Below are 24702 nucleotides of genomic sequence, written 5' to 3' on the forward strand. Positions count from 1 at the left end.
CACCTGGAAGTTCCCCTCCGAGTCATTCACCATCCTAACTTGGAAATATATCGGCCGTTCCTTCACCGGCCCTGGGTCAAAATCCTGGAACCTCCGTCCTAACAGCGTCGTGGGACTGCATGGGAATACCCTCCACTTTCCTGGATCAGTTCAGCTCCCATAGCACTCAAGAAGCTTGACACCAGTCAGGACAAAGCAGCCTACTTGATTGGCACCACATCCACAAATATTCACTCCTTCCACCACCAAGGCACAGTATCAGCAGTGTGTACCATTTACAAGATGCACTGCAGGAATTCACCAAGGCTCCTTAGACAGCACCTTCCAAATATGTGAGCTCTACCATCTGGAAGGACAAGGGCAGCAGACACATGGGAACACCACCACCTGGAAGTTCCCCTCCAAATCACACACCATCCTGACTTGGAAATATATCACTGTTCCTTCACTGTCACTGGGTCAAAATCCTGAAACTCCCTAACAGCACTGTGGGTGTATCTGCACCACTTGAACTGCAGCCGCTCAAGGAGGCGGTAGTTCACTACCACTTTCTCAAGGGGCAATTAGGGATGGCCAATAAATGTTGGCCTAGCCAGCGACACTCACATCCCAAAGATTTAATAGAAAAAAAAACTCCTCATTGAATCAGAGTTAATCCCCTGGCCTGATGGTAATAGTAGAACGGGGGATAGGTTGGGCCATGAGATTACAGTATCTGGTTGAATACAATTCAGCTGCTAATGATGGCCCGCAGCACCTAACTGACACCAAGTTTTCAGTTGCTGGTTCTGTCTGGATAAGGACGGTGCTCTCAGTGTGAAGATGGAACTGGGTCTCCATAAGGGCTGTCTACCTTATGGTCTTGTACGCTTGTATTAAATCTCCTTTGTTCCAAGAACAATCCCAACTTCTCCAGCCTAACCTTATAGCTAAAGTCCCTCGTCCCTGGAACCATTCTGGTAAATCTCCTAAGCACCCTCGCAAGTGTGGTGATCAGGACTGGACACAATACTCTAGTTGTGACCTAACCAGAGCTTTCTATAACTTCCCCGCTTTTGTATCCAATGCTTCCAATGCTCTGAGGTGTCTGCTGTACGTTGTCCAAGTCTGAAGCACCTAGGAGTGGTTGGGGGGGGGGGGGTGGGGGGGAATACATCACCGCTGCCCATAAACCACGACCTGAGCCTTGGGTTTGACATCCTGGTCCTCAGATACTCTTTTCCACAGTCAGCCGAAAGCTGAGCTGGTACACTGGAGGCAAAGATGAATTTTGTGGTTTGGAGGCTCCCATAAGGAAAATAGTCCACATTTATCAGGATCACGCTTGATCTTAAATCAACGGAACCACAAGTGCTGCCTTCGCAAGATTCGCCAAATACAATGGCACGAAAGGCAGTCCAACAGCAGCATCATCTTCCAAGTAAACATGCCCATCATTGAGGCGCTAATCATTTAATCCCAAAACCAATTCCAGTGGGTGTGAGATGATTTTTTTCTTCATTCTTTCATGGGATGTGGGTGTCGCTGGCAAGGCCGGCATTTGTTGCCCATCCCTAATTTCCCTTGAACTGACCTTCCAAGGTCACTTCAGAGGGAAGATAAGAAACAACCACACTGTTGTGGGTCTGGAGTCACATGTAGGCCAGACCAGGTGAGGATGACAGATTTCCTTCCTTAAAAGACGTTAGTGAACCGGATGGGTTTTTACAACAATCAATAATAGTTTCATGGTCCTCATCACTGGGGCTAGCTTTATATTCCAGATAATATTTCGGCATAGACTAGAAGGGCCGAATGGCCTGTTTTTCTGTGCTGTAGTGTTCTATGGTTCTATGGTTCTATTAACCGAATTCAACTTCCACCAGTTGCCGTGGTGGGATTTGAGCCCATGTCCCCAAGAGCATTAGCCTGGGTGTCTGTATTACTGATTCAGCAACATTACCCCTACGACACCATTTCTCCATTTATTAAAAATATAGTTTTGGGATTATGGTGGTTTCTGTAAAGGAAGGTGTGTGTATGTATGTGTGCATGATTCATTTAACTATGGAAGTTTAATAGAGACAGCTTGGTCTGTGAGAATGGAGAGATAAGAGGGTAAAGATATGAGGTTCTTGCATTTGCAATGAGGGGTTATGGTGTGTTTGAGTTACAAGTAAACAGGTTGGATTTTAAATTTGTATTATAAATGGGGACTTGGTTTCTCAGCTGTTGAATTTCAAAGGCAAGTTTAGAAGTGACAAGGAATTTTCACAACTTACAAACGTTTCATAAGAAAACAGGGGAAGGTATATTAAATTTTATTGACTTGAAAGTAGAAGCAATAGGAAAATATAGCAGATTTTTATATTAGGAGGAGTTCAAAGAGGTGTGAGGACAATGGAATCTGAGATGAAAGGGAAAAAAGATATTTAAGGCAAGATGTGTAGCTGTGTGTGTGGCTTTGTGGAGACTAAATCTGTGGGCTGAGGTGTGAAAGTTTGGAATTTGAGCAATCACCCAGTTTCAAGCCAGAAAAGTCTTTGTTTTCAGAATGTAGTTTGTTTCTAAACTTTCTATTTGGATTTCCACATCTGAGTGGAATTGTTTGATGAGTTGTGTAGTACATCTTAATTAAAGTGACAACAAATCTGCTTTAGGTAATATTACTGGATTTTTATGGTTAAAAATCTATAAGGAAGTTGTTGCCAAGTAGATAGTTTACTTGTGTATTTTCATCAAGTGGGTTTTTTTGGGGGTTGTTCTGCGAGACTGTTTTATCTATGCAACTTTAATCTTATATGCTTGTGTTTTTTCTCTTTTGGAATAGATTGTTTAATTTTTAAAATCCTGAAGGTGTTAATGAGGTTCTATGCTTTTGGGATCAGTAGCTCTTCCTCCTCATTTTCAAAATACAAAAAAAAGGTTAATGATCAGCAAGACAGGTTTCCCCCTGGGATCTGGCTTGCTCAGCTATAACATCTACTTTGGTTGTAACAGGCGGGACATGTCGTTTGTATGCCTGACACAAGTCAACTGCTTTAGTCATTCGGTAGTACAGAACTCGAGTATTGTTGAAAAAGGGACATGCTGTCTAAGCTTTTTGTCTTGTAATCATCAGGAGTGATTCACCAACACTGCATGTAAGAATTTCCTGACACACCTTAATGGGCTCCATCCTGCGCTCCTTTGAAATGGAGCAGTCAAGTGAGCTCCCTTTCCTTGACATGCTAGTTGAGAACTCTTCCAATGGGTTGTCTGCCACAAGCCTACCTTCACCGGTTGGGATTCCTACAGATCCAGGCGCCAGAAGGTTGGCCTTACTGGCAACATTGTAAATGGGGCCTGAGCTATTTGATCACTGTCCAAGCTTGATGCTGAGATAGGGCACATCAAAGCTATCCTGTGGGGTAATGGCTACCCTGATCAGATCACTGCTGACTGTATATCACACAAACTCATGAATGGACCTAAGGCCATCAGTTTTGATCCTGAAAAGTGCCAGTCTACCTCAGATTACCCTGGAAGGGCAAGGTGTCTCAAAAATTTCAGCAACGGGTGAATCTAGCCATTTCAAGCTGTTACTATGCAGTAACAACACGAGTGGTATTTTCCACCTGCAGGAAGCTGCCGTCAAGCCAAAAAGACATTCTGCCTACCACACAAATGAGTAATGTAGTACATGAATTTCAGTGCTGGTGTGATGCCAGGTATGTAAGCCACATACGTCCCAATGACTGGCGAAATGTATCAAACTCAAAACATTGTGTCCAACATTAGATATGATTCCACTGGACAACGCTTGTTAATCAATCTTGAATGTGCTAAGGAATACACTGAAAATCAATCCAAAATTATCAGTCAGGCTCACAGTGTGGCTCACTTACTCATGCTAGAAGCCACATATATCACACACAAGGTCCTGTCCTTTGGAGACAGAAGGAGCATGCCTACGCATTGCACCTTTTTCAACTAACCAAAAGCTTGGGGGACAGCCATTCCCTGGATCATTCTCCATGGCAATACCTTGACCAATTAGAGTTGACTTGCCTGGCTTGAATTTGAACAAAAGCTTGGCAGTTAACTGTTCCCTGCTGCATTCTCCAAGGCAACACCTCTACCAATCAGAGTCTGCTTACCAACCAATCAGCACTCTCTTCTCATGCAGTATAAATTGTTGTTCCCTTTACTGTTCGTAATCTTGCGATCTGTCCTGATGAGTGCAAGACAAAAAGCTTAGACAGCATGTCTCTTTTTTTCAGTAATATTCAACTACTTTACTTGGAATTTGCAGCGGGAGACTCCCAGGAGGACAGCGGGAAAGCTTTAGCGATGGCCTTAAAGCATCCCTGAAGAGGTCAAACATTCCTACTGACTCATGGGAGTCCCTGACATGTGACCATTAAAAATGGAGACGGCTCATCCAAGAAAGCACCGAACACATTGAAAGAATTTGTAGGAAATAAGCAGAGGCAAAGGCAAAGGCAAAGTCGAGGAGTTGGAGGAAGTGCACAAACTTCCAAACAACCCATCTACCCAACCCTTCAAATACCACCTCTCCCACATGTGGCAGGGTCTGCATTTCGTGCATTGGGCTTACCAGTCAACTTAGAACCCATTGAACCAGAGTGCAGGCAAGTATTCCTTGATCCCAAGCAAAAGCTTAAGAAGGAGAAGACTCTCTACCTCTACTTAAAAAACCCAAGGTCCCATATGCTTGGCCTTCTCAATTATGCCTCCCGTCTTCAAAAACCGATGCGCATGAAGCCAACCCCACCCAGGGTTCCTCTGTCCCTGCACACTCTTTAGAACCGTACCATTAAGTCAATGTTGCATCTCCCCATCCCTTCTGCCGAATTCATCACTTCACATTTCTCTGTATTAAATTCCATCTGCCACTTGTCTACTCATTCTGATAGCCAATCTATATCCTGTTGCAGTTGACTGATATCACTTTCATTGTTTGCCACTCTTCCAAGTTTGGTATCAATGGCAAATTTTGAAATTTTACTCTGTATTCCAATATCCAAGTCATCTTTATATCAAAAAGCAAATGTCCTAGCGCTAACCCTTGGAGAATGCCATTGTCTACCATCCTATTCCTACAATCATAATTTTGTTAATCGGCCTATCATGTGGTATTTTCTTAAACGCTTCCTTAAAATCCATAAAGACAACATCAACAAGTATGTTGTTTTCCTCATGTTGGTTTTCTCAGAGAGAGAGTGCAGAAATGCCTAGTATGGTAGTATAATGATTCGTTAATAATTAAAGTTCTGGAAAATATCATGTTCCCAGTGGAGTTCAGAGCGAGCACTGACCTGTACTTCCTGTTGACTTCATCTGCAGTCAGCACACGGTCAAACATCATCACTTTATACCTGTCCTCCAGCCGAGGACCCTTGTAGTCATGGTGTTCCAGCTCAACTGCAGCATCAAGTAATGACAGGTATCGGCGAACAATCAACCCATATGGACTGTCTGAAAAAACAAAGAAAATGCTACAAACAACTGGAGTTCCACTCGGGACTCTCGAGTGAGTGGGTTATACAGTTACTTTCAGGACCCCAGAGTGAGTGGGTTATACAGTTACTTTCAGGGCTCCAGAGTGAGGGGTCTATACAGTTACTCTCAGGACCCCAGAGTGAGGGGGTTAGACAGTTACTCTCAGGACCCCAGAGTGAGGGGGCTATACAGTTACGCTCAGGACCCCAGAGTGAGGGGGTTATACAGTTACTCTCTGGGCTCGAGAGTGAGGGGGTTATACAGTTACGTTCAGGGCTCCAGAGTAAGGGGTTTATACAGTTATTCTCAGGACCCCAGAGTGAGGGGGTTAGACAGTTACTCTCAGGACCCCAGAGTGAGGGGGTTAGACAGTTACGCTCAGGACCCCAGAGTGAGGGGGCTATACAGTTACGCTCAGGACCCCAGAGTGAGGGGGTTATACAGTTACTCTCAGGACCCCAGAGTGAGGGGGCTATACAGTTACGCTCAGGAACCCAGAGTGAGGGGGTTATACAGTTACTCTCTGGGCTCGAGAGTGAGGGGGTTATACAGTTACTTTCAGGGCTCCAGAGTAGGGGTTTATACAGTTACTCTCAGGACACCAGAGTGAGGGGGTTAGACAGTTACTCTCAGGACCCCAGAGTGAGGGGGCTATACAGTTACGCTCAGGACCCCAGAGTGAGGGGGTTATACAGTTACTCTCTGGGCTCGAGAGTGAGGGGGTTATACAGTTACTCTCAGGGCCCCAGAGTGAGGGGGTTATACAGTTACGCTCAGGACCCCAGAGTGAGGGGGTTATACAGTTACTCTCTGGGCTCGAGAGTGAGGGGGCTATACAGTTACTCTCTGGGCTCGAGAGTGAGGGGGCTATACAGTTACTCTCAGGGCCCCAGAGTGAGGGGGTTATACAGTTACGCTCAGGACCCCAGAGTGAGGGGGTTATACAGTTACTCTCTGGGCTCGAGAGTGAGGGGGCTATACAGTTACTCTCTGGGCTCCAGAGTGAGGGGGTTGGACAGTTACTCTCAGGGCCCCAGAGTGAGGGGGTTAGACAGTTACTGTCTGGGCTCCAGAATGAGGGGGTTATACAGTTACTCTCAGGACCCCCAGAGTGAGGAAGTTATACAGTTACTCTCTGGGCTCGAGAGTGAGAGGGTTATACAGTTACTCTTAGGGCTCCAGAGTGAGGGGGCTATACAGTTACGCTCAGGGACCCAGAGTGAGAGGGTTATACAGTTACTCTCAGGGCCCCAAAGTGAGGGGGCTATACAGTTACTCTCAGGGCCCCAGAGTGAGGGGGCTATACAGTTACTCTCAGGATGCCAGTGTGATCCAGAGGAGATGGGGGAAGAAATTCAAAGTTCCTCAATTTCGGGATCACGAATCAATGAATTCAAGTTCACAGCAGAAAGATGATGCTCGGACTCCAGGGGAGCTGAATTAGTGCAAGGAGAGAGAGGTTTCTTTCACCTTTCACAGGTGTGGCCGTTGCTGGCTCGGCCACAATTTGTTGCCGACCATAATTCCCCTTGAGAAGGTGGTGGTGAGTCCATGACAGAATAGACAAGGACTCTTAAGTGGGGTGGTACTGGTGAGGGATGAGGTGTAATCAGTCATGGAGTCTAAATGGAGTGGGATTGATGGGTTAACTGGTTTTTGGCTTTTTGCATGGTGTTGAGCAACCACACCTCAGTGCCTTGAGAGTATGCCATTTTCCAACATCCGCCCTATAGTTTGTTAACTGTCCCCTTCCCACTACCACCCTGAGTATGACCTCATGCCCATGATCCTACAGGGGTTACAAAGGGTCTCATACTCATCACATTGTTGATGAAAGCGGTGGAGAAGACTCGGTCGAGTATAGCCCCTGGGAAGTGTCCCAGTTGGAACATGGACATGAAGATATTGACCGTGGCCAGGGGTGAGTTCATGGCTTTGATCTCCAGGACTGATTCCAGCTTTTCAAAGAACTTGGCTTCGTTGGAAGGTTTGTAGTTCATGCGACTGAAGGGGAAGACGAGCTTCTGAATTACCTGCAACATGAAACAGCCCAAAGTTAATTGTCATAGTCACTGTCATACATGGTTTCAAACTTGCAACAACCAGAAGAAATGCCCAGGCGTCACTGTCATCAGTCCAAGCTGGGAGCAGTATGTGTTATACCTTACAGACATAATATCCCAGGTTCAATGCCCACATCAGGCTGTTAAATGACAACATCAGAGTCAGTCCCTGTGAATAACTGCACTCCCAGGAACTCCCTGTAAATATAGAAACATAGAAAATAGCAGGAGTAGGTCATTTGGCCCTTCGAGCCTGCTCCACCATTCAATATGATCATGGTTGATCCTCTATCTTAACACCATACTCCCACATTCTCCCCATACCCCTTGATGCCTTTAGAGTCCATCTATATTCTTCTTAAATATATTCAGTGACCTGGCTTCCACAACTTTCTATAGTAGAGAATGCCACAGATTCACCACCCTCTGAGTGAAGATGTTTCTCCTCATCTCAGTCCTAAATAGCCTACCCCATGTCCTGAGACCGTGACCCCTTGTTCGAGACCCCCCAGCCAGAGAAAACATCATCCCTGCATCCAGTCAGTCCATCGCAGTCAGAATTCTATACGTTTCAACGAGGTCCTCATTCTTCTGAACTGTAATGAATACACTCCCGGGGACCCCCTGTAAATCTTCACAGACTCCCAGAGACCCCTTTGTAATGACCGAAGCAGTTGGTACAACTGAGTTATTTAAAAATCCCAGAGGGAAACTTTAAACAACTGTCATAACCTATAATTTTAGGTGTTATGTTTGAGATACAACTCTAAATTCAGGACTCAGATCATCAATTCTTGAGGTTTTACATTGAACTAAGTGAAACATTTTATTAATTTACACAGGTTAAAATATATATACACATGACTACAAATTACTACCATCATAACTTTTAACAAATTTCCAAACTAATTTCCATTAAAATGCAAATACATGCTACCACTTTTACATATCAAGAAAGACATGTAAGAAAGACATGGCAATAATCATAGGTGATTTTAATATGTATATAGTCCAGACTAATCAAATTGGGAAGGGTAGCCTTGAGGGAGGGTTCATAGAGTGTATTAGAGATTGTTTCTTGGAACAATAAATTGTGGAACCAACCAGGACGCAGGCTATTCTGGATTTGGTTTTATGTAATGAGATGGGATCAATTAATAATCTCAGAGTAAAGGATCCTCTAGGGAAGAGTGATCATAACATTATAGAATTTCAAATTCAGTTTGAGAGCGTGAAGCTTGAGTTCCCACTAGTGTTCTGGAGTTAAACAAAGGTCACTACATAGGTATGAGGGCAGATTTGGCCCAAAAGGACTGGGCAGGAAGACTATAAGGTAGGACAGTGGCAGATATTTAAGGAGTTATTCAATTCCTCCCATGTAAAATATATCCCAATGAGGAAGAAAGATGGTAAGGGGGGAAAAAGCATCCATGGCTAAGCAAGGAAGTTAAAAATAACTTAAAGGCAAAAACTAAGGCATACCAAATTGGATAGGTCAGTGGCAGGCTGGAAGATTGGGAAACTTTTAAAGATCAACAAAGGGTTATTAAAAAAATAATAAAAAGAGCAAAGGTAAATTATGAAAGAAAACTAGCACAAAATGTAAAATCTGATAGCAAAAGCTTCAACAAGTATATAAGGGGAAAGAGAGTAGCTAAAGTGAATGTTGGTCCCTTGGAAGATGAGACGGGAAAGTTAATAATGGGGAACGTAGAAATGGCAGAGACGCTTAATCAATATTTTGCCTCAGTTTTCACAGTGGAGGACACTATTACCACCCCAATATCAACAGGTAGTGCGAGGACATAGAGAAGGAGGAACTTAGAACAATCACCATCACTAGAGAAAAAGTACTGAGCAAACTATTGGGATTAACGGGTGACAAGCCCCAGGACCTGATGGCCTACATCCCAGGGTCTTAAAGGAAGTGACAGCAGAGATAGTGGATGCATTGGCTAAAATATTCCAAAATTCCCTGGATTCTGGAAAGGTTCCAGTGGATTGGAAAAATGCTAATATAATGCTCTTATTCAAAAAGGGGGGAGTGGAGACAGAAAGTAAGAAACTATAGACCAGTTAGTTTAACATCTACCATTGGGAAATTGTTGGAATCTATTATTAAAGAAGTAGTAATGGGGCATTTGGAAAGTCAAAATGCAATCCAACAGAGTCAGCATGGTTTTATGAAGAGTAAATAATGTTTGACTAATTTGCTAGAGTTCTTTGAAGATGTGACAAGCAAAGTGGATAATGGGGATCCTGTAGATGTAGAACATCTGGACTTCCAGAAGGCCTTTGATAAGGTGCTGCACAAAATATTAATATACAAGATAAGATCATGTGGAGTTAGGGTAATATATTAGCTTGGATAGAGGATTGCCTAACCAACAGGAAGCAGAGAGTCGGGATAAATGGGTCTTTTTCTGGATGGCAAGCTGTAACTAGTGGGGTGCCACAGGGTTCGGTCCTTGGGCCCCAACTATTTACAATCTATGTTAATGACTTGGATTCAGGGATAGAAGGTACTATAGCTATATTTGCAGATGACACCAAAATAGGTGGGAAAGTAAGTTGTGATGAAGAAATAAGAAATTTACAAATGGATATGGACAGGTTAGGTGAACAGGCCAAAATTTGGCAGATGGAGTTTAACTTGGATAAGTGTGAGGTTATTCATTTTGTTCGGAAGAATAAAGAGCGACTTATTATTTAAATGGAGAGAAACTTCAGAATGCTTCAGTGCAGAGGGATCTGGGAGTCCTTGTGAATGAATCACTGAAAGCTAGTACACAGGTACAGCAGGTAATAAGAAGGCAAATGGAATTTTGGCATTTATTGCTAAAGGAATAGAGTATAAAAATAGGGAAGTGTTGTTGTAACTGTACAAGGTATTGGTGAGACTGCACCTGGAGTACTGTGCACAGTTTTGGTCCCTTTACTTGAGGAACGATGTAGTTGAATTGGAGGTGGTTCAGAGGGGGTTGACTAGATTGATTCCAGAGATGCGGGGCTTATCTTATGAGGAGAGATTGAACAGTTTAGGTTTATACTCACTCGAGTTTAGAAGGATGAAAGGAGATCTAATTGAGGTATATAAGATGCTAAAGGGGATAGACAAAGTAGACGTGGAGTGGATGTTTCCCCTTGTGGGGCATTCTAGAACGAAAGGCCATAGTTTTAGGTTAAGGGGTGGTAGATTTAAATCAGGGATGAGGAGGAATTACTTTTCCCAAAGGGTCGTGAATCTGTGGAATTCACCAGCTCAGAGAGCAGTGGATGCTGGGACGCTGAATAAATTTAAGGAGGAGATAGACAGATTTTAATGGGTTAAAAGGTTATGGGGAGAGGGCGGAAATTGGAGTTGAGGCCGAAATGAGATCAGCCATGATTGTATTGAATGGTGGGGCAGGCTCGATGGGCTGAATTGCCTACTCCTGCTCCTAGTTCTTATATCAAAACTAGTACACATCAAAGCGTCCAGAGTAGATGGCTTTAATCCAATTAAGACACACCCACAGGTTAAACCTCTATTTCACACTCCCTGAAACCCCCTGTAAACATTAACCCTACTATGGACGTCCTTTATATAATTCCAGTGTATATTTACACAAACCCCAAGACCCCCTGTAAATATGGATCCCTCTGTGGGATCACCCTCCCTATCTCCGGATCCCTCCGTGGGATCACCCTCCCTATCTCCGGATCCCTCCGTGGGATCACCCTCCCTATCTCCGGATCCCTCCGTGGGATCACCCTCCCTATCTCCGGATCCCTCCGTGGGGTCACCCTCCCTATCTCCGGATCCCTCCGTGGAGTCACCCTCCCTATCTCCGGATCCCTCCGTGGGATCACCCTCCCTATCTCCGGATCCCTCCATGGAGTCACCCTCCCTATCTCCGGATCCCTCCGTGGGATCACCCTCCCTATCTCCGGATCCCTCCGTGGAGTCACCCTCCCAAACTCCGGATCCCTCCGTGGAGTCACCCTCCCTATCTCCGGATCCCTCCGTGGAGTCACCCTCCCTATCTCCGGATCCCTCTGTGGAGTCACCCTCCCTATCTCCGGATCCCTCCGTGGAATCACCTTCCCTATCTCCGGATCCCTCCATGGGGTCACCCTCCCTATCTCTAGATCCCTCCGTGGAGTCACCCTCCTGGACTCTTCAATAGTGTTTCCAGTTGATCTATCCTTGGTCACCTATTTCCACTTTACGAGCTGCCTCTCAGTGACATCATCTAAAAACATAGCATCAATTTCCACACCAGGTGATGACACTCAGCTCAACCTCACCACCATCTCCCTCAAATTCTCCATTATCTCTCAAGTGTCAGACTACTTGTTAAGCATCCAGCACTGGATGTGCAGAAACCTCCTCCAATTAGATATTGGGAAGACCAAAGCCATTGTCTTCAGATCTGCTACAAACTCCATTCCCTAGGCAGTGACTCTATCCCTCTCTTTGGCAACTGAGGCTGAATCAGACTGTTCCCAACCTTGGTGTCCTATTAGGCCCCGAGATGAGCTTCTCACCATATTCTCTCTCCATCACTAAGGTCACCTATTTCCTCTGTAACACCTCCTGACTCTATCCTTACCTCAGCTGATCTGCTGCTGAAACCCACATCTGAGCCACTAAATGGAACAATTCCAACCCACTCTTGGGCAAACTCCCATATTCTATCTACTGGAAACTTGAGGCCATCCAAAACCCTGCTGTCTGTAGCCTAACTTGCACCAAGTCCCCGTGTTCAGCCCTGTGTTCTCTGTCCTACACCGGCTCCTGGTTATGCAACATATTGATTTTAAAACTCTTATCCTTGTGTTCCAATTCTTCCATGGTCTTGCCCTCCCCACCTCTGTAATATCCTCCAGCCTCTGAACCCTCCATGATATCTGCACTCCTCTAACTCTGGCTTCTTGAGCATCCCTGATTTTAATTATTTCAGCATTGCCGGCAGCACCTTCAGCTGTCCAGGCCCTGCAGTCTGGATGGCTTTCTCCTGAAACCTCTCCAACTCTCTCTCCTCTAAGACGTTCCTTAATCTTTTTGACCAAGCTTTAGACATCTGAACATCGCTTTATGCAAACAGCTGCCAAACTTTGCATAATAAGGCTTCTATGGTAACTGCTTTGGGATAATATTGCGTTAAAGGTACTACATGAATGCAAGTTATTGTTTCATTTTTCTCCAAATCCCTTCAATCAATACTGACTACAACCCGTCAAACTGCGAAGCTACAGAGGGTGTATTCTGTTATAGTAAAGAAGTGGGGGAGAGGTGATGGGGTAGTGGTATTGTCGCTGCACTAATAATCCTGAGACCCAGGGTAATGCACTGAGGACCTGGGTCCAAAACCCACCGCGGCAATAAGAACAATAAAAATCTGGGATTAAAAGTCTAATGATCATGAAACCATTGTCGATTGTTGTAAAAACCCATCTGGGTCACTAATGTCCTTTAGGGAAGGAAATCTGCCGTCCTTACCTGGTCTGGCCTACACGTGACTCCAGACCCAAAGCAATGTGGTTGATTCTTAACTGGCCAAGCCAGACACTCAGGTGTATCAAACCGCTTCAAAGTCATAAAAAAAGGGATGAAACTAGACAGGCCGCCCGGCATCGATCAGGGCATCGAAGAAGAGAACGGCAAACTCAGCCCTGTTGACCCTGGGGGCTTGTGCCAAAATTGGGAGAGCTGTCTCACAGACTGGCCAAGCAACAGCCTGACATAGTCATCCTCACAGAATCATACCTTACAGATAATGTCCCAGACACCACCATCACCATCCCTGGGTATGTCCTGTCCCACTGGCAGGACAGGCCCAGCAGAGGTGGCAGCACAGTGGGATACAGTCAGGAGGGTGTCCTCAACATTCACAGAATCTCTCAGTGCAAAAGAGACCCATCGGCCCAATGAGTCTGTGCCGACACAAGTGAGACACCTGACCGACCTACCTAATGCCATCTACCAGCACTTGGCCCATAGCCTGGAATGTTATGATGTGCCAAGTGCTCATCCAGGTACTTTTTAAAAGATGTGAAGCAACCCGCCTCCACCACCCTCCCAGGCAGCGCATTCCAGACGTCACCACCCTCTGGGTGAAAAAGGTTTTCCTCACATCCCCCCTAAACCTCCTGCCTCTCACCTTGAACTTATGCCCCCTCGTGATGACCCTTCAACTAAGGGGAACAGCTGCTCCCTATCCACCCTGTCCATGCCCCTCATAATCTTGTACACCTCGATCAGGTCACCCCTCAGTCTTCTCTGCTCCAGCCAAAACAACCCAAGTCTATCCAACCTCTCTTCATAACTTAAATGTTTCATCCCAGGCAACATCCTGGTGAATCTCCTCTGCACCCTCTCCAGTGCAATCACATCCTTCCTATAATGTGGAGACCAGAACTGCACACAGTACTCCAGCTGTGGCCTCACCAATGTTTGTACAACTCCAACAGGACCTCACTACTTTTGTAATCTATGCCTCAATTGATAAAGACAAGTGTCCCATATGCCTTTTTCACCACCCCACTAACATGCCCCTCCGCCTTCAGAGATCTATGGACACACACTCCAAGGTCCCTTTGTTTCTCAGAACTTCCTAGTGTCATGCCGTTCATTGAATACTTCCTTGTCAAATTACTCCTTCCAAAGTGTATCACCTCACACTTTTCAGGGTTAAATTCCATCTGCCACTTATCTGCCCATTTGACCATCCCATCTATATCTTCCTGTAGCCCAAGACACTCAACCTCATTGTTAACCACCCAGTCAATCTTTGTGTCATCCGCAAATTTACTAATCCTACCCCCCACATGAGTCAACTATGTCATTTATATAAATGACAAATAATAGGGGACTCAGCACAGATCCCTGTGGTACACCACTGGACACTCGCTTCCAGTCACTAAAGCATCCTTCTGTCATCACCCTCTGTCTCCTACAACTAAGCCAATTTTGAATCCACCTTATCAAATTACCCTGTATCCCATGTGCATTTGCCTTCTTTATAAGTCTCCCATGTGGGACCTTGTCAAAGGCTTTGCTGAAATCCATATAAACTACATCAACTGCACTATCCTCATCTACACACCTGGTCATCTCCTCAAAAAATTCAATCAAATTTGTTAGGCATGACCTCTCTCTGACAAAGCCATGCTGACTATCCCTGATCAAACCTTGCCTCTCCAAGTGGAGATAGATTCTCTCCTTCAGAATTTTCTCCAATAGTTTCCCTACCACTGACGTGAGACTCACTGGCCTGTAGTTCCCTGGCTTATCTCTACAACCCTTCTTAAATAGCGGAACCACATTAGCTGTTCTCCAGTCCTCTGGCACCTCCCACGTGGCCAGAGAGGAATTAAAAATTCGGGTCAGAGCCCCTCCAATCTCCTCCCTTGCCTCCCTCAGCATTCTGGGACACAAATCATCCAGACCTGGAGATTTGTCCACTTTTAAGCCTGCCAACACCTCCAATACCTTGTCTCTCCCTATATCAATTTGCTTAAGAACCTCGCAGTCTCTCTCCCAGAGTTCAATGCCTTCATCCTCATTCTCTTGGGTGAAGACGGATGTGAAGTATTCAGTCAACACTCTAGCGATGTCCTCTGGCTCCACCCATAGATTACCCCTTTGGTCCCTTGTGGGCCCTACTCTTTCCCTGGGTATCCTCTTTCCATTGATATACTTATAGAATATCTTGGGATTTTCCCTACTTTAATCAGCCAGAGCTTTCTCATATGCACTCTTTGCTCTCCTAATTGCTCTCTTAAGCTCCACCCTGCACTTTCTGTACTCCACTAATGCCTCTGCCGATTTGCTCCCCTTGTACCTGCTAAAAGCCTCTCTTTTCCATCTCATCGTATCCTGAATATCTCTGGTCATCCATGGTTCTCTGGGCTTGTTACTCCTTCCTATCACCCTAGAGGGAACATGTTGAGCCTGTACCCTCCCCATTTCCTTTCTGAACACCCCCACTGCTCCTCTGTAGATTTCCCACAAGTAACTGTTCCCAGTCTACCTTGGCCAGTTCCTGCCTTATTTTACTAAAATCCACTCTCCCCCAATCCAAAACATTTGTTTGCAACTTGTCTATTTCTTTGTCCATAACAAACTTAAACTGTACCATGTTGTGGTCACTATCACTAAAATGCTCCCCCACCACCACCTCAGCCACCTGTCCGGCTTCATTCCCCAGAATTAGGTCCAGCAATGCACCGTCCCTTGTTGGACCCTCTACATATTGACCTAAAAAGTTCTCCTGTACACATTTCAAGAAATCCACTCCATCCAAGCCCTTAACACTATGTCTATCCTAATTAATGTTGGGAAAGTTGAAATCATCTAATATAATTACCCTATTGTTATTGTTTTTACACAGCTCCACAAATTGTGCACATATTTGCTCCTCAATTTCCCACTGACTATCTGGGGGTCTATAATAAACACCTAATAATGTGGCTGCCCCTTTTTTATTCCTAAGCTCTACCCACAAAGCTTCATTCGATGCTCCCTCCAAGATATCATCTCTCCTTAGAGTAGTTACTGACTCCTCAACTAATAATGCAACACCTCCTCTTTTACCCCCGCCCCTGTCTCACCTGAAGATTCTATATCCCGGAATGTTGAGCTGCCAATCCTGCCCTTCCCTCAACCACGACTCATTGATGGCTACTATATCACAATGCCACGTGTCAATCTTTACCCTTAACTCATCCGTTTTACCTGTAATATTCCTGGCATTAAAGTAGAGGCCATCCAGCCTTGCCTTACTCCCTTGAAACTTAATGCAGCTGTACTCTGTGATTTGATTGTTTTACTGTATTATGATGGTTCCCTATTCTGCTAACATTCTGTGTCCCCTCTCTCTGCCAAATTAGTTTAAACTCCTCCCAATAGCACTAGCAAACCTGCCCACAAAGATGTTAGTCCCGCTCTGGTTCAGATGTAGACCGTCCCGCCTGTACAGGTCCCACCTTCCCCAGAAACGGTCCCAGTGATCCAGGGATCTAAAACCCTCCCTCCTGCACCAACTCTTTAGCCACATATTTATCTGCGCTATTCTCCTATTTCTGAGCTCGCTAGCACATGGCACGGGGAGTAATACAGAGATTACAACCCGAGAGGTCTTGCTTTTTAGTCTACTGCCTAACTCCCTGAATTCTTGATGCAAGACCTCATCCCTCTTTCTACCTATGTCATTGGTACCAACATGTACCATGACTTCTGCCTTATCACCCTCCCTCTTCAGGATGCCCTGCAGCCGTTCAGTGACATCCTGGGCCCTGGCATCAGGGAGGCAACACGCCATCCTGGAGTCACGTTGACGGCCACAGTAGTGCCTATCTGTTCCCCTGACTATAGAATCCCCTATTACTATTGCCCTTCCTCCCTTCCTCCCCTCCTGTACAGACAGGCTGCTTGTGGTGCCAAAAGCTTGGCTCTGTCTGCACTCCCTGGAGGAACCAGCGCCCTCATCAGCCTCCAAAATGGAATACCGATTTGTGAGTGGGACCCCTGGGGACTCTGGAACTACCTGCCTGTTTCTCTTGGATTGCCTGGTGGTCACCCATTCCCTTCCTTCAAGTCCCTTCATCTGCAGTGTGACCACCTCTCTAAATGTGCTATCCACGATGCTTTCAGACTCACAGATGCTCCACTGTGTCCCCAGCCGCCGTTCCAGCTCTGAAACCCGAGCTTCCAGGAGCTGCAGCTGGACACACTTCCTGCACACATGCTGGTCCCAGGCACTGGAAATGTCCCCGGCTTCCCACATGGAGCACGAGGAGCACACCACGGCTTTGCGCTCTCCTGACATGGCTTATCCCTTTAAATTAAACCTTTTGAATCAATTGCTCTAGGGTCCTTCTTTCCTGATCTTCGTTACTATAGAATATACAAACATTGACTCCAGACCGGATGAAGTCTCACGGCATCAGGTCAACCATGGGCAAGCAAACCTCCTGCTAACTCTAATCCTCTCTCAGCTGATGAATCAGTGCTACGCCATGTTGAACACCTCTTGGAGGAAGCACTAAGAGTGGCAAGAGCCCAGAATGTACTCTGGGTGGGAACTTCAATGTCCATCACCAAGGGTAGCTTGATAGCACCACTACTGACTGGGCTGGAGGAGTCCTAAAGGACATAGCTGCTAGACTGGGTCTGCGGCAGGAGGTGAGGGAACCAACAAGAGGGAAAAACATACTTGACCTCATCCTCACCAACCTACCTGTCACAGATGCAGCTGTCCATGACAGTATCGGTAGGAGTAACCATCGTGGAGAACAAGTCAGGCCTTCACATTCAGGATACCCTCCATCGTGTTGTGTGGCACTACCACTGTGCTAAATGGGATAGATTTCAAACAGATCTAGCAACTCAAGACTTGGCATCCATAAGGTGCTGTGGGCCATCAGCAGCAGCAGAACTGTACTCAAATACAATATATAACCTCATGGTCCGGCATATCCCTCACTCTACCATTACCATCAAGCCAGGGGATCAATCCTGGTTCAATGAAGAGTGCAGGAGGGTATGTCAGGAGCAGCACCAGGCATACCTAAAGATGAGGTGTCAACCTGGTGAAGCTATAGCACAGGCCACTTGTGTGCCAAACAGCATAAGCAGCAACTGATAAGACAGAGCTAAGCAATCCCACAACCAAGGAATCGGATCTATGCTCTGCAGTCCTGCCACATCCAGTTATGTAGGGGGTGGACAAGTAAACAATTCACTGGGGGAGGAGACTCCACAAATATTCCCATCCTCAATGATGGGGGAGTCCAGCACATCAGTGCAAAAGATAAGGCTAAAGCCAATTGGATGACCCATTTCGGCCTCCTCTAGAGGACCCCAGCATCACAGATGCCAGTCTTCAGCCAATTCAATTCACTTCATGTGATATCAAGAAATGGCTGAAGGCACTGGATACTGCAAAGACTATGGGCCCTGACAATATTCCGACAATAGTCCTGAAGCCTTGTGCTCCAGAACTTGCCGCGCCCCTAGCCAAGCTGTTCCAGTACAGCTACAACACCGGCATCTACCCGGTTATGTGGAAAATTGCCCAGGTATATCCTACACAAAATACAGGACAAATCTAACCTGGTCAATTACCACCCCATCAATCTACTCTCAATCATCAGTAAAGTAATGGAAGGGGTTATCAACAGTGCTATCAAGCAGCACTTGCTTAGCAATACTCTGCTCAGTGATGCCCAGTTTGGTTTCCGCCAGGGCCACTCAGCTCCTGACCTCATTACAGCCTTGATTCAAACATGGACAAAAGAGCTGAACTCCCAATGTGAGGTGAGAGTGACTGCCCTTGACATCAAGGCCACATTTGACCGAGTTTGGCATCAAAGAGCCCTAGCAAAACTGGAGTCAATGGGAATCGGGGGAAAATTCTCTGCTGGTTGGATTCATACCTAGCACGAAGGAAGTTGGTTGTGGTTATTGGAGGTCAATTATCTCAGCTCCAGGACATCACTGCAGGAGTTCCTCAGGATAGTGTCCTTGGCCCAACCATCTTCAGCTGCTTCATCAATGACTTTCCTTCCATCATAAGGTCAGAAGTGGGGATGTTCACTGATGATTGCAACATTCGCGACTCCTCAAATGCTGAAGCAGTCCATGTTCAAATGCAGCAAGACCTGGACAATATCCAGGCTTGGGCTGACAAGTGGCAAGTGACATGTGCACCACACAAGTGTCAGGCAATGACCATCTCCAACAAGAGAGAATCTAACTATTGCCCCTTGAAGTTCAATGGCATTACCATCACTGAATCCCCCACTATCAACATCCTGGGGGTTTACCATTGACCAGAAACTGAACTGGACTAGCCATATAAATACTGTTATTACAAGAGCAGGTCAGAGGCTAGGAATCCTGTAGCGAGTAACTCACCTCCTGACCCCCCAAAGCCTGTCCACCATCTACAAGCCACAAGTCAGGAGTGTGATGAAATACTGCCCACTGGCCTGGATCAGTGCAGCTCCCACAACACTCAAGAAGCTTGACACCATCCAGGACAAAGCGGTCTGCTTGATTGGCACCACATCCACAAACATTCACTCTCTTCACCACTGAAACACAGCAGCAGCAGTGTGTACCATCTTCAAGATGTATTGTAGGAATTAACTATTCCTTACACAGCACGTTCCAAACCCATGACCACTGCCATCTAGAAGGACAAGGGCAGCAGATAGATGGGAATACCACCAACTGGAAGTTCCCCTCCAAGCCACTCACCATCCTGACTTGGAAATATATCACCGTTCCTTCACTGTCACTGGGTCAAAATCCTGGAACTCCCTCCCTAACAGCACTGTGGGTGTATCTACACCACATGGACTGCAGCAGCTCAAGAAGGCAGTTCACCACCACCTTCTCAAGGGCAATTAGAGATGGGCAATAAATGCTGTCCCAGCCAGCGAAGCCCACATCCCGTGAATGAATAAAAAAAAGCTGCAAGCAATTACCTTACTGTCCAAGTATTCACCCTTTTTGATGAGGAACTCTGCAATTGTGTCCAGAAGCTTGGTCTCACGCAGTCGATGACGAGCAATATACTTTGCAATGAGTGCCATGGTGTAGGGGGTGATGCTGTCCACTTTCTTTGGGAGTTCCTCTAAAGTAGAAAGAAAGATCCGCACATAAGAGGCTGGAAATCCTTGTTTGCTCAATGGCTTTGGGGTGATACTAGCCATACATAGGCATAGTATTCATATGGGATAGGCAGTGGGCTAAACAGCTTCAGCAGCCCTGGGATAGGCAGTGGGATAAACAGCTTCAGCAGCCCTGGGATAGGCAGTGGGATAAACAGCTTCAGCAGCCCTGGGATAGGCAGTGGGATAAACAGGCTCCCACACCTGATCTCATGCTGCGACCTCCGCTGAGAAGGTTATGAGCATTGAAGTCATGAAAAGGCATAACCAAGGCCAGCTGCAAAGCCCCTTAGAACTGGCTAGGCTTCTGATGCTCTCTGCCTTGGGTCAGGCATGGAGTGAGCTAACAAAGGGCGACCAATAATAGTAGAACTGAAGCCCTGACACAGAGATGGAAAGGCAGAAAAGCCTGAGAGATTTGTTACTGATGTGGTTCAAGTGATCGGGTAAAATCAGATTATCAGCAAGGGCAAGGAAAGGGCAGAAACAGTGATGGATATGTGGAATGGTCACTGGGTTGGTAGGGGGGGCACTCACTCTACAGTGTAACTTAAGAGGCAGTTCGATGCAGTCATACAAGATCATGGGTCACTAATGGAAGGGCAACAAGGTGGGCCTCAATGCTGAATTAAATGCTATGTGTGTTTTACCAGTTAAGATATTTCTATTTTTTTTTTACCAGTTATGATACAATTAAGTTGTTTGGTTGAAAGAACTTGAGTCTTGCTGAAAAAAGACATTTTGTCAGAGCTTTTCATCTTGTACTCATCAGGACAATTGCAAGAATACCAATGTATTGGTATTGGGGAAGCAACAACTTTATACTGTATAAGAGAGTGCTGATTGGTTGGCAAGTGGACTCTGATTAGTAAAGGCATTGCCAAGTAGAATGCACCAGTTAATGGTGACAGACAGTTCACTGCCAAGCACTGTTTGAAATTTAAACCAGGCAGCTTGACTCTGATTGGTCAAGGCATTGCCCTGAGGATGAACCAGCGAATTAAGTTGTCACTCATTTTGTTTAGTAACTGTCAGTTGTTGCTTCCCCTGATGTTGGTATTCCAGCGATTGTCCTGATGAGTGCAAGGTGAAAAGCTTTGACAAAATGTCTTTTTCCAGCAATACTCAAGTTATGATACACTGATGAGCTAAAGCCTACCCAGCACCCTACCTGCCAAGCTGCTGATGAACTTTTCCTGCCTGTTCTCATAGAAGAGTTGAGAGCTGAAGATCAGCTCCAGGGACTTATTACTGGTCTCCCGGCAACACGTGGCCAACATCTCATCCAGCAGAGTCATCTCATGGTCCCTCACATTGGAGACGTGCCCCAGTGTGTGCTTCACTAATCGCAGGATCTTCCGGTTGTTGAGAAGCTGGTCACTGCTGTAATTGTCAGATTGCAGTGCTTGTGCCTTCAGTTTATAGTAGGACAGCAAAAGGAAGAGAGTCTGGGGATGACGCTCCTTCTCAATGTTCTTCTCGAGGCCAGCGAGACAGCTTTCGACCAATGGGTGCTCGGTGGATGGATGTAGCTTCATGATGCTGCTGAAAACCATGGAGATATCTTTCTGATTGAACTGAGAGAGGCGGATTCGGGATTCCTCCTCCAGGACCTGAACAATCTTGGAATCACTGGGAAGACCTGGCAGCCCAAAGAGAAGGAAAACTTGATTGACATAGAACAAGGGCCAAAAACAAATTATTCTCTGGCTACTTTCAGGTTTTAAAGCAGGGCTGGGGAACCCTTTTCTTATCACGGGCCATTCATACAAAGAGAAAATCAGTCCTGGGCCACACACACACACAAAAATCAACATAATTTAGTTTTTTTCAAAAAAGAGAGAATACAGAAACGTTTAACTCACCTGCTGTTTTAATGCAATGGCTGAATTTGAATATTATCTTGTTAAATATTAGTATTGTAATTTAGTTGACGCTTTTATCCAAAGCAAAGTCATAACGATGATAATAAATGCTATTTGGAAGGCACTGCTGCCCTAGGTCTACATTTTTGGAAACCTTGCTGCAGGCTGGATGAAATTGAGCAGAATGCCGGATCCAGCCCACGTGCCTTAGATTCCCCACCCCTGCTTTGAAGTGATGATAAAGTGAAGGTATGGTGGGCAGCAGGATTAGTCTCAGATTGCTTTCACAACAACCAACACAAATAGAGGGCCTGGAGTTTGTAAACCCTGCTATGAAGTCACACCCAAGGCTGAAGAATAGCCATACGAGTGAGGCTGCAAGATGAGTGTCACGCAATCCCCCTCATCTCTCATCATAACTCAAGCCCCTCATCCCCGACACCTATCTCACTCAATTTGCTCTCATTCCAAGGCTGCACAGATGCTACCGTTTGCAATTTCATTCAAGTTCTTTGAGGACGTAACAAGCAGGATGAATTAAAGGGAACCCGTAGATGTAGTGTGTTACAAGATGAAAGCTCATTACATTGGTGTTATTAATTAGCACAAATAGAGGTCTGGCTACCTACAGGAAACAGTCAGGACAAATGGATCATTCTCAGGTTGACAAACTGTAACTAGTGGAGTGCTGCAAGGATCAGTGCTGGGGCTTCGAATATTTAGACCTGGAAGCTTTCCACATCTAGAGACACATGAGGCAGACAAAGCATGTGCTAATGTCTGTTTCTGTGGCTAGTTTTTCCTGGAGCAGGTTGCCAGCCTGTCATCAACTATTTATGATCCGTATTAATGATTCAAGAAGCTTGACACGATCCAGGACAAAGCAGCCCGCTTGATTGGCCCTATCAACAAATATTCACTCCCTCCACCACCGACGCACAGTAGCAGCAGTGTGTGTACCATCTACAAGATGCACTGCAGCAACTCACCTAGGCTCGTCCTTCCAAACCCATCTCTTCTACCACCTAGAAGGACAAGGGCAGCATATGCATGGGAACACCAACACCTGCAAGCTCCCCTACAAGCCAACACCATCTCACCCCTCCTTCATTGTCACTGGGTCAAAACCCTGAAACTCCCTTCCGAAGAGCACTGTGGGTGTACCTACACCACATGAACTGCAGCTGTTCAAGAAGGCAGCAGCTCAATACCACCTTCTCAAGGGTAGTTAGGGTTGGGCAATAAACGCTGGGCGAACCAGTGACACCCACATTTCATGAAGAATACTGGAAAAAAAATGACTTGGATGAAGGGACAGACTGTTTTGTAGCCAGATTTTCTGATGATGCAAAAATAGGTAGGAAAACAAGTTACAGTGATGGAAGCCAAGAATCTGCAAAGGGATATAGATACGTTAAGTTAATGGACAAAAATTTGTCAGGTGGAGTATAATGTTGTCCACTTTGGTAGGAAGAATAGAGAAGCAGAATATTATTTAAATATAGAGAGAGAGACTGCAAAGTGCTATAGTACAGAGGGATCTAGGTATCCTACATGAATCACAGAAAGTTAGCATGTAGGTAAAGCAAATAACTAGGAAGGCAAATGGAATGTTGGCCTTTATTGCATGGGAATGGAGTATAAAAGTAAGGAAATCTTGCTATAACTGTAAGGGCATTAATGGCCTTTTGTACACTTTTGATCTCCTTATTTGAGAAGGGACATACTTGCATTGGAAGCAGTTCAAAGGCAGCGCACTCGGCTGATTTCTGGGGTGAAGGGGTTGTCTTATAAGGAAGAAGGTTGAACAAGTTGTGCCTCTACCTATTGGAGTTCAGAGGGAGGAGAGGTGATTTTGTTCAAACATAAAAGATTCTCAGCGGGCTTGACAGGGTGGATGCTGAAAGGATGTTTCTCTTTGTGGGGGAATCTAGAACTAGAGGACACAGTTTCAGAATAAGGGGCCTCACATTTAAGGTGGAGATAAGGAGGAATTTCTTCTCTCGGAGGGTTGTGAACCTTTGTAATCTTCTACCCCAGTGAGCAGTGGAATCTGGGTCATTGAATATATCCAAGGCTGAGTTAGACAGGTTTTTGACCTACAAGGGGTTTGAGGGTTATAGGTGATGGGCAGGAAAGCGGAGTTGAGGCCACAATCAGATCAGCATGATCTGACTGAATAGGCAGAGCGGGATCAAGGGCCCGAATGGTTGACTCTTGCTCCTATTTGATGTGTGTCTCCAAATAACAAGTCCCTGAACCTCAATTGATTGTATGTGATGCACCTTCAGATACTGCTGAGACAGCAAGTATTATATAAATTTTATTTAATTTGATATAACTTCTTTATCTTTTGGGATGTGGATGTCACAGGCAAGGTCAGCATTTGTTGCCTGTTCCTAATTGCCCTTGAACTAAGTGGCTTTCTCGGCCATTTCAGAGGGCAGTTAAGAGTCAACCACATTGCTGTGGGTCTGGAGTCACATGTAGGCCACACCACGTAAGGAAGGCAGATTTCCTTCCCTAAAGGACATTAGTGAACCAGATGGGTTTTTACAACAATCGATGATAGTTTCATTGCCACCAATACTGAGACTAGCTTTCAATTCCAGATTCTATTAATT

At 45.6% G+C, this 24702-nt stretch overlaps 1 protein-coding gene across 1 annotated transcript in view; it reads right to left on the reverse strand.

Annotated features, from left to right (window-relative positions):
* fastk (Fas-activated serine/threonine kinase) overlaps positions 1–24702 on the reverse strand; it is a 104749-nt gene that overhangs the window by 26499 nt on the left and 53548 nt on the right. Inside the window, exons 3-6 of the mRNA XM_041190616.1 lie at positions 21385–21855; positions 20028–20176; positions 7301–7517; positions 5301–5460 (exon numbers count right to left, since the gene is read on the reverse strand). Coding sequence (XP_041046550.1) covers positions 5301–5460; positions 7301–7517; positions 20028–20176; positions 21385–21855 — 997 coding nt within the window. The remainder of the gene's footprint in view (positions 1–5300; positions 5461–7300; positions 7518–20027; positions 20177–21384; positions 21856–24702) is intronic.

The sequence above is a fragment of the Carcharodon carcharias genome, chromosome 6 (genome assembly GCF_017639515.1).
Source record: "Carcharodon carcharias isolate sCarCar2 chromosome 6, sCarCar2.pri, whole genome shotgun sequence".
Classification (NCBI taxonomy): domain Eukaryota; kingdom Metazoa; phylum Chordata; class Chondrichthyes; order Lamniformes; family Lamnidae; genus Carcharodon; species Carcharodon carcharias.